This window comes from Alligator sinensis, unplaced genomic scaffold, assembly GCF_000455745.1.
Source record: "Alligator sinensis unplaced genomic scaffold, ASM45574v1 scaffold662_3, whole genome shotgun sequence".
In the NCBI taxonomy this organism is placed as follows: Eukaryota; Metazoa; Chordata; order Crocodylia; family Alligatoridae; genus Alligator; species Alligator sinensis.
In genome coordinates this window covers 267,049-277,321 of record NW_005842908.1, presented here as the reverse complement: position 1 = coordinate 277,321, position 10,273 = coordinate 267,049, and the positions used below count along the sequence as shown (strand labels likewise).

Genomic DNA, 10,273 nt, shown 5'->3' with positions numbered 1-10,273 from the left:
TAGGGAAGGGAGGGTGATCCCTTAAGGCAGGGATGCTCAACCTCTGGTCTAGGGCCCAGATGCAGCCCAGAGAGCCATCACATCTGGCCCATAGGGCTCTCCATGTGTCTGGAAATTTGGCAGCAGGGGAGCAATGGCTAATATGGCCAACCTCCCCGCTGCCAAATCCCCATACCCCAATCCCTGCACAGCCAGTCAGAGCCAAGCTACACCGTTCCCCCATGGGGCCAGGGCATGTTCCCCCTCCCTGCTTCTGGATTAGGGCCAGGCCATGCCCCTTTCCCTCCGTATGGGAAGAGGTTGGGGCCTAGCTATATCCCACTCCCTTTCCACAGGGGAGGGACAAGGTCCTTTCTCCTGTGGGGCTGCATTGAGGCTGGCCTGCTCCCTGCCTCCCTCTACACAGCCAGATGCTGTTGGCCCAGGCACTGAACCAGGAATGCTTGATGGATCCAACCCAGATGAATTGGGCACTGCCGATCTGACACCCTGGGCAAAAAAAGATTGGGCACCACTACCTTAGGGGCTTGTGGAGCAGGTGCCTTTCAGACAGGGGAACAGTGGGGCAAAGGAGAGGAGATTGTGGGCTGTCCTGACAGATTGCCCCTTGAAAGGGAGATGGAGGATGACCTCAAGACTTACTGTTCCACTCATCTTTGAGGGAAGCAGCATGCACATGCATAGAGCCTGCTGAGGACAGAACAGCAGAGCTCACCCTAGATCCCTGGAGAGTGCATGGATGTGTTAGCATTTCCTCGTTCCTTGTTCTGGAAGCTTATTGTCAGCCTCTTCCATGCTGTCCTGTGAAACCTCCTCTTCTAGTATTTAGCTTGTGCTTTATTGCAGTTGCTGTCCTGTGAAAGGCTGTACCGCCCTTCCACTCCTGATGTGTTAAGCTTAATTTTCTGTCCTGGGACACTGGACAGGACCAGTCTGATCCCGTTGACTCCTGGAATGGCATTTAAATCATAGATAAGTGGGGCTGGAAGGGGACCTACAGAGTCCAACCCCCTACCTGAGGCCAGATCATTTCTATCCAAACCATCCCAGACAAATCCATAATTTAAACTCTTCATAAGACTATCAATCCTGTTTGTTGGGCAGATGCTCACTCCCTGGCAAGAACAGCTCTCACAAGGAACAATTTCCTGCCCCCATTGCACTGGCCTGCATGCAGCTTTTCACTTTTCCCCACACATCACATATGCTATGGTCAAGTTAATTGGGTAAGAAAGTTCCCCAATACTTCAACTTAGTGGTGGCTACCTGAGGCACTTCCACGAGGGAAGCATAAACAGACTGTGACATAACCACACAGCACCAGGCCACAGACAGAAGGGAAAAGTTTATTTAGTGCTTCTATGGGCACAACTACAACTGCAGTTACTCTATCAGTCAAGTGGAAGTGAATAAAGCCTCTTTGGTTCATGCTCCTCCTTAAGCCTGCAGCAGTGGGGCTAGATGAAGTATTCCTGGGTGCTGCAGCACAGACAACTGATCTGGGAGAAGCCAGGAGCCCTGCAGTTCAGTCCTGAGCCCCCGTTTTCCCTTTTGTTCCAGCTGTAGCCCATAACGTAAGAACTATCATTGACTGGGTCAGACCATAGGTCTATCTGGCCCAGCATCCTGGTCGTACCACGGCAGAGAGTGGATACTGAAAGGGGGAACGAGCTGGGTTTGAGCAAGGTTTTTCCTACTGTTTGTCTCTCACTTGCAACATCCAGCATTTAGGGGCTAGGCAGTTCTGATTCAGAGGCTATGCTCCTCGCTCCCATGTTTAATAGCTACTGATGCCCCTTTCCTCCAAGAATGTGTCCAATCCCTTTGTGGATCTGGTTAAATGCCTTGTTTTCACCACATCTGGTGGCCATAAGTTCCACCCTTTAAATGACATGCTGGAGGAAAAAGAACTTGTGTTAGTTTTAACCCCCAACTACATCCCACGTCGGGTGCTCCTGGGGGGAATACTCCCATGTCCAGGGCCATGCAAACTAACACAGAGTGAGCTGGGAGGCATTTCAGGCTGAGTGCTACCCCTGCTTGAGGCTGGGAGAGGACGGGGAGGGGAGAGCCAGCAAAACTGACCCTTGTCAGTCACAAGGATCTGGTCTGTGGGTCTGCTCATGCTTGGCAAGAGCAGCAGCATCAGTAAAATTCCCTCCACTATCATCACCAGGCAGTGGCTTCTCCATGGCATGGAGGCGCTGGTGCTTGCTGAAGGAAAAGCTGTGCCGGAAGTTCTTTCCACAGTGAGTGCAGTGGTATGGCTTTTCCCCGGTGTGGATGCGTCGGTGCTTGGTGAGGGCTGAGCTCTCCCGGAAGCTCCTGCCACACTCACTGCAGCCATAGGGCTTCTCCCCAGTGTGCACACGTCGGTGCACACGCAGGTAGGATGGGTTGTTGAAGCTCTTCCCACAATCTGGGCAAGGATGCGGCTTCTCGCCCGTATGCACGCGCTGGTGCACGTGGAGGTGGGATAGGTCCGTGAAGGTCTTCCCACAGTCTGAGCAGCCATGTGGCTTCTCCCCTGTGTGCACATGCAGGTGGACACGGAGATGGGACGGGTCCTTGAAGCTTTTCCCACATTCTGTGCACGTGTGCGGCTTCTCCCCTGTGTGCACGCGTAGATGCAGCCGGAGGTGGGAGGGCTGGATGAAGCTCTTTCCACAGTGGCCACAGCGGTAGGGCTTCTCCCCTGTATGGATGCGCTGGTGGACGCGGACATAGTCTGGGTGGGCAAAACTCTTCCCGCACTCTGGGCACAGGTGGGGGCGCTGTCCCGAGTGTGTCCTCTGGTGGATGAGGAGACGCGACTTGTAGCGGAAGCTCTTCCCGCACTCTCCACATGGGTGGGCTGTTGTCTCCCTCCTGTGAGTCCCGCCATGCGCCCGCAGTTCCCGTTGGCCCCAAAAGCTCTCCCCACATTCCCCACAGATATACAAGGCCTCTGCCCTGTCAGCACTGCCCTCATGGCTCCTCAGGTCTCTCTGTCCCTTGAATCCTTCCCTGCACCCAGGGCTCTTTTGGGGCTCAGCTGCTCTCTGTCCCCAAAGTCCAGGGAGCTGGTTTCTGGCTGGAACCTTCTTCAGATTTATGGGCTGTTCCTCAGGAGGTGGCTCCTCAGTTTTGATCAGCATCCTGGCACCTGCTGTGTGGAGAAGGGAACCTAGAGATTAGTCCCTGTGCTGCAGGCAAAGGGAAAACTCAGGTAGTTCCCTGGCCCCAGAGCAGGGCAGGGTCTAGGCACTTAGCTTTTCAAATTCAAGGACTCCTAATGTTGAGGGTGGAGGGGCAAGTCCATGCCCTGGTGCTAATGTCCACTGGTGAACTCTGCATAGTTTCCCAGTGGTTCTCTCCCAAGTTCAAGTCCCACCTGAGTGGGGAGAACTACATTACCTCCTACCTCTCAGTGGGACACATGCATGTAGGATATTTGTGGTGGCACTAACCAGAATGGCCCAACGCTGCCTGTGGCTGAGGGCGTGACTAAAAGCACCTGCCTAAAGGAGGAGTGTGGCTCTCTAAGGGCTTATCTCTACCACAGCACTGGTAGGACTTGTGGAAGATGGCGCTGAGAAGTCTACCACCTACCCGTTGGGCCTGAGACCAAGAAGTTCATCCGTGAAGATGCTTGGGGCTTGTCCCCAGTTCTCATTCTCGAACACTCAGTCTTTGGCGCACCTGCGAATGGCATCTGGGAATAAGTCTTATTGGCAAACTTCCCAAGGCAGGTGCACATCAGCAGGTATGGGTGTGCAGGATAGGCTGCTGATATAGTATAAGTGAGCTCTAAGGATGGCTGGGATTAGGAAAACAAGCCAAACTGTCAGCCCTCATTTCTGATGGGCTAGGCCTGAAATTAGCTCTCCTTGAAAGGAGCAGAGCCTTGCTTCCTACCTGCTTGCAGAGAAGGCTCTGGTCTGGGAAGTGAACCCATGCAGCTTTCATCTCCTGATGAGTCCAAGGGGTCCTCCATGTCAGAGGAATCTGTAGCAGGACAAAGGCCTTGGGGTTTACCTGAATATGGACTCCAGCTCACAGGGCCCAGGGCTTGTGACACTCAGGGCCCCAGGAGATGCAGCAGAAAGAGGGAGATTCTACTGCCAATCATGAGTGTATTTCCCCCTGAACATAAGAAATGCCATTTTCTGGGTCAGACCACAGGTCCATCTTTTTCTAGTATTCTCCATCTCAGTGGCAGAGAGCAGATGCCCCTTTCCTCTACAAATTTGTCTGATCCAATCCCTTTTTGATTCTGGAAAACTCTCAGCTTCCACCATATCCTGTGGTAATGAGTTCCATACTTGTATTACACACGGGGTGAAAAAGAACTTCCTTGTGTTAGTTTTAAAAATTACTACCTACCAGTTACCTAATTCTTGTCTGGCAAGACAGGCAATAATAAATCCCTATTGACTTTCTCTTAGTATTTTGTAAACCCTGATCATGTCCTTCCCCTCAAGCATCTCTTTTCTAAACTGAACAAGCCTGGCCTCTTCAGTCTCTCCTCATATGAAGGTCCTCTGTACCACTGATCATCCTTGTGAATCCCACCTGCACCTAGGAGTTGTGTAGCACAGCTCCCTGTCTGTTACGGAAGCAAATTCCAGTTCCACCTGAACAGGAAGAACCAGCAGCAGTGGGCAGGAGAGCCCCAACCACTCAACAGTTCAGTCCCTGGTAGTTCTCAGAGCTTCTGCCCACCATGACAACTACCCAGGGACAACAGAAATCTCATCAAGCTCTGCCACCTTTGGCTGAGGTATCCACATTTACATTGGTAAGTGAAGATGAACATGCCAGCCCCTGGTACTAAAGGGAGACTCAATTTGTGCCCCATATCAAGACTTCAAGTGAGGCTTTGGCCCTAGCACTGTATCACTCTGTCCAGGCCCCTTTCTTCATGACAAAGGCCCTGACAAGGTGCCAGAGACTCAATCTGTGGAGGGATGGGGGTTGATAGGGACACTGCTGTTAGATTTCATGTCCCAAGAACTGTATTAAAGGAAGAAGGATGGAACAATCGCTTGTACCACACCACTGAATTGCAGGATGTGCAAACATAGGTTGAATAGGAAAATAGGGCTGGAAGGGACCTTCTATGGTCATCTAATCTAGTCTCTTGCTCAAGGCTGAATCATCCCTGACTAAACCATCCCAGTCACGTGTCTGTCCTTCCTGCTCTAGAAAGTCCCCAGGCTTGGAGATTCCACAGCCTTTCTAAGTAGCCTGTTCCAATGCTTGACCACCCTCATAGAAAGTTTTTCCTGATCTCCAACCTAAATTTCCTTTGCTGCACAACTGAGGCCACTGCTCTTAGTCCTCTTCCTTACAGCCACTGAGAAAATTCTAATCTCCATCTTCCCTATAAACTGCACTTCAGGATGACTAATCATCCTGCCTAGACAGAACATATCAGGCTGAGCCATAAGGTCAATACCTTTTGGGGTAACTCACGGTAAGTTCATAGGGTTCCAACTTCTGTCATTCTGGGTACTGAGCAGTACTAAGCAAGGCAGCAGGGGAATTACCATAACTCACCTTGAAACAGGTCCTCAGACCACGCACCTTCTCCAGAGCTCCACCTCCCTTCGCTGGTTGCTGCAGATCAAGTCTGGTGTGGGACCTCAATATCCTGTTTGGGGAAGTGGATAATGGGTGATTATTTTTGGTTACTCTCCACCCGGTACCTAGCTGGGATTTCAGGCATGGATCCAATGGACTCAACATTCTAATGGGACCTAGAAGGAAAAGGGAAGGGGGGCATTTAGAATAGAGGCAGAAATCTTCAATAAACAATGGTCCTTGCCACCTAGATAAGCAGAAGAATGGTCATATGAAACCTAGAGCATCAACCAGAGGTTTATGATATATTTACTTGAATCCAAGATGAGGTTTCCTCCCTCATTCAGCATGGGGGGGAAGAAGCCTTATATTGGATTCAAGAACCAGCCCAAGGCAGGTGGCTGCTGCAGTTCCAGCTCTGGCCCCAAATCAGACACAGGGCCTGGGCTGGAGCTGCAGTCACTGCTTGCCCCAGGTTGGAGCAGGGGCAAGGGCCAAAGCTGCCACCACTGCTACTGCTGCCTGGACAGGAATGAGGCTGAAGTCATTGTGTGCTCTGTGCCCTGAGTGTGAGCTGGAGCCAGGGCTGCTGCATGGGGTAAATGTCAGCAGGGAATCAGGAAAAGGGAGGCGAGCAGCAGGTCAGGCAGATGAAGAGTCAAAGGGCAGGGGTCAGACCAGTGCCCCTTCCCTCCCCTCCCCTGCTGCAGTGGTAAGGGGGACAAATTTAACAATCCTCCAAGAATTAGATTCAGTATTTGGACAATTATAACAAACATATGGATTGTCCATGTACAGAATCTAATTATTGAGGGGTCATTTTAAATTCAAAATCATCTTCGATTGGGTAAGTGTGGTACAGAAGAAAGTGACTAGGGTGGGCCAGTGCTCCTTCTGGGACCAAAGAGGGTCTTTCCCCATGGTCAAATTGGTATGGACAGTGAGGTATTTTGCCTTCCTCTGTAGTGCAAAATGTGGCCCTCTACTTTTCTCTCCAGTATATTTTAACAGCCTTTGCAGGAGCAGAACGTTGGTCACTGTGGTCCCCCTGCTTTACTTGTAGCAGTTCAGGGTGTTGTATCTTGTGGTTGCGTCAGGGTTGACTCTGTAATTTTGCTAAGGTTAGACCAGGGGTTGGCAAAATGCGGCTCGGGGGCCGGATGCGACCCACCAGGTATTCTATTCGGTGCGCAGGGCCCCTAAAAAATGTAGGCAGATTAATATTAATCTGCCCTGGGCTGCCTGTCATGTGGCCCTTGATGGCTTGCCGAGACTCAGTAAGCTGTCCAAAATAACTGCCTGCCCCTGGGTTAGACAATGGGTTTGTATAGGACGACTTGGATAAGGATGATCCTAACTCAGGCAGAGACCTGGACTGGACAGCCTCTGGAGGTTCCTTCTGGCCCTACTTTTCTATGATTCTATGTGATTTTGGAAAGAAAGAAACTGTTAGACAAATTCAAACAGTCAGATTATGCAAAACATGTATTACAAAGAAGAATGTTTAGAATCTGTTAAAATTACAAACAACACAATGATTATAAACCTATGAGTTTACTAATCCTGATAAAAGAAGAAAGTTTCTGTAAACCTCAAATGTCCTAAATTCTAAGGTTTTAAAAATCACAAACAAGTGGCCAGCCTGTTAAGGCACCTATATTACCCAGGTATCAGAAACTAAGTCTTGGAAGCAAGTGTATCCAATCCAGCATCTGAAGCACTGAATAAGCAGCTGGACAAACTAAACAGCAGAGAGCGTGAGAAAATAGTTGATAACCTTGGCTGAAGAGGCAACTAAGCATAAAAAAGAGACTTGGATAATGATGTGCTCAATGCAATCAGTGATGGGAAAAGGTGGATTAACAGCTAGTCCAAGAGAAATCTGGAATGCCTGAAACATGTACCAGTATTTTGAGAACTTTTTGAAAGAAGAATGTTCCAGAGAATATTTGTAACTGTTCACACAGGCAATGAAGGTGAAATTCCAGTTGATGGTTCAGACGAAAATCAGGAGAGCTGAAAGTAAGTTGAAAAGAAAGAAAGAACGAACTGCAGGATTGTGTACCTGATTTGTGGTAGTTTCCAAAGCATTAGAAGATTTTAAAAAATGGTGGTCGCAGAAGTTAATCCAGAAAAGTGTACAGGAAGCAAACAGTTCAGATAAACGGTGACAAAATGTAATGTCACTACCTCTGTTCAAACAGAGAGGAAGCAACAGCCAATGTTCCTTTACAGGAAAACAAAGTTACCACTGACAAGTGGTGACAAAGCTACTGGAGACGTCCTCAGTGAAGGTCTTCAGTGAAGCTGGAGAAAGAAAGCAGCAGAAAAGCACATCTGGCTAATAAAAGCTGTAGAGCAAAACTTGACAAGTGAGAACAAGCACCTGCAACAGCCTCTGGGCATGAAAAACGGTTTTTAGCAGGGCTCGACGTTCAGCCCACTTCTTTATATCATGCTGATGAATGTCACTGGACCACAATTTAGATGACCTGCACTGTGGATCGCATGATGTGTACATAGAGACATTTTGGAAAGGCAAGAAAACTTTACAGAGTGGCAGAGCTTGGGAGCACAAGTCATAAAGTAACTACAGCAGACAGAACCTGCAGTCTGCGGAGATGTTAGAAAGGCCATGGGCAGAAACTTACAGCGACTCCCTGCTAGAAGCTCTTGGGTTCTGTCGCAAGTAGAAATGTCACTAGATATTAAGGAAATGGAAACACTGTGTGTTGCAGCATCAGATGCTGGTAAGACCTCCATGGATTTATGCTAGTTAATCCACTTTCTTCTCTTTGATTACTACAAACCACCAAAACATGCAGGCTAGGACAGCTAACATTTAGACAAGATAAAACAGGAAAGAAAAAGAGGAACTAAGAAGAATTCTCCAGTTAAGGGCACTTGGGGAGTATTTATAGATTGGTTGGTGATGGTGTGGAACTCCTTGAGGGGGAGATCATGTTGCAAAGTAACTGCTGAATATGGAACCCCCAGGAGTTAAACCAAGAGGAATGTACAAGAGAAGGTGGAAAGGTCAAATAAAGGAGGGTATAGACCTGACCACTGATAAGAGTATTGGAGAGAAGGCATATTTAAGCCACCCGCCCATATTTCATGAGGAAAAGACTGTAGAAGAACCAGGACAGGAAGGGGACTTCTTGGAACTCGCATAGCTCCAGGGAAGCAAGGAACAGAAACTTAACCCAGGGAAAACAACTGGTCCCAGGAAAGCACCTTGTCTCTCTTTGTCCCACTCCTTCCAGGCAGAATATAGAACAATGTTTCTAAGGGCCTTCTGGAGTGCAGTCACAAGGGTCCCTTCAGCTCCACTTGCTTCCAGCTCCCACAACCCTGATCTTTACTAGGCACTAAAAAAAAGTGCAGCGATGACTATGACTATGGGTCAGGAGGGAAGGGATGGAAGCTCCCACCCCTCAGCTGACCCAGCTGCACCAGCCAAGCCCCCGAGGTGGACATAGCTCTGCTGAGAGAGCATGCACGTGTCTGCTTCAACCCGTGTCTCCCAGGAAGCTAGTGCAGCTCCTCCCTTGGCATAGCCATGTTTCCACTTAGAGGCATTGCCATCATCACTTTTACACCACAGACTCTGTAGTGAATCTGCCCTGGGGAGGCTGTTTTCAAGGCAGTGGAGAACCTGCTGCATAGGAGTGACCGAGAATTATCCTTCTGCCCCCAACACCTCCCCAGGGAAACCCACAGCCTCCAGTGTCAGGTGTCTCCATCTGCTTCCCAGTGGCAAGGGGAGAACTGAAGGGCCCAGAATCCTTCAAGAGATCCCCCTGCCCCCGACATGTGACCCCAAGGAGCCTGAGACCTCACCCCCTGCAGTGAGCACGTCTGTGTATTCATGGCTCTGGGTCACACTGCCCAAGTGATCACCAAGGATCCTAGTTTTCTGTTCACTATGAAAACCAGAGTGCCCATGTTTTTCCACAACCTACTAAAAGCACAGTGGCATCCCATGGCAAGCAGCCCCATTTTTGCTATGCTTTTCCATCTCAGCCAATCACTGGTGTCCCTCCCCTGCTGCTGACTGGCTGAGAGGTAAAAACCAGAGCAAAATAAGAAAAAGCAAAAATGGTGCCACTTGCTGCAGGCTGTCACCATGCTTTCAGGAAATCGTGGGACAACACAGTTCTGTGTTTTCTAAATGGAGAGTTTTTTTGCTTTTTTACCTCCATGGAAAACTAGGCTCCCTGGTGATCACATCCCAACGTGCCGGTGCCTGGTTAAGAGGAACTTGCTTTGGCTTCTCTTGTCGTGCTCCAGATAAAAGGATAGCCGCAGAGCCACCCCAGGGGTGACAGCCCATGTGTGACCCCAGTGACGAGACACAGGAATGTCCCCGCTCAGCTCCTACCTGATGCCACTGCAGCCTCCCCGCGCTCTGCAGAGGGGAGCCCCGGGCGCGGCCAGGAGCGAAGCAGCAGGGCGAGGGGACGCGCCGGGCTGGTGCTGCCGGGGCTCGGGGCGGAGTCGGCCTGGAAAAAAGAGAAAGGGGCGAGTGCATCGCTGCAGCAACCTGCCCGTGACGTCACGGCGTGACATCACCAGTGGGCGGGATCCCCGCGCACCGGTCTCACCTGCAGCGCGGAGCGGGATCCAGGCCCGGCCCGGCCCGGCCCGGCCCGGCCCGAGTACGTGCTGCCGCGCGCCCCTCGCAGTCGGCCCAGGCGGCGCTACC

The 10,273-nt window shown here is 50.4% G+C and overlaps 1 protein-coding gene across 3 annotated transcripts; it reads right to left on the bottom strand.

Annotated features, from left to right (window-relative positions):
- Positions 1-33: 33 nt before the first annotated feature.
- Positions 34-10,273, bottom strand: LOC102372927 (zinc finger protein 239-like). Of its 3 annotated transcripts, none has more exons than XM_025192281.1 (5): positions 10,173-10,273; positions 9,950-10,070; positions 5,542-5,635; positions 3,898-3,987; positions 34-3,145 (listed from the first exon to the last, which is right to left on the bottom strand). In XM_025192281.1, exons 4-5 carry the CDS (start codon positions 3,974-3,976, stop codon positions 2,091-2,093), a joined length of 1,134 nt encoding a protein of 377 aa, XP_025048066.1. In that variant the 5' UTR covers positions 3,977-3,987; positions 5,542-5,635; positions 9,950-10,070; positions 10,173-10,273; the 3' UTR covers positions 34-2,090. The 3 variants fall into 3 exon arrangements, with proteins under 3 accessions (XP_025048066.1, XP_014381375.1, XP_014381374.1); XM_014525888.2 differs by having other exon boundaries at positions 35-3,148; XM_014525889.2 differs by lacking the exon at positions 3,898-3,987 and having other exon boundaries at positions 34-3,148.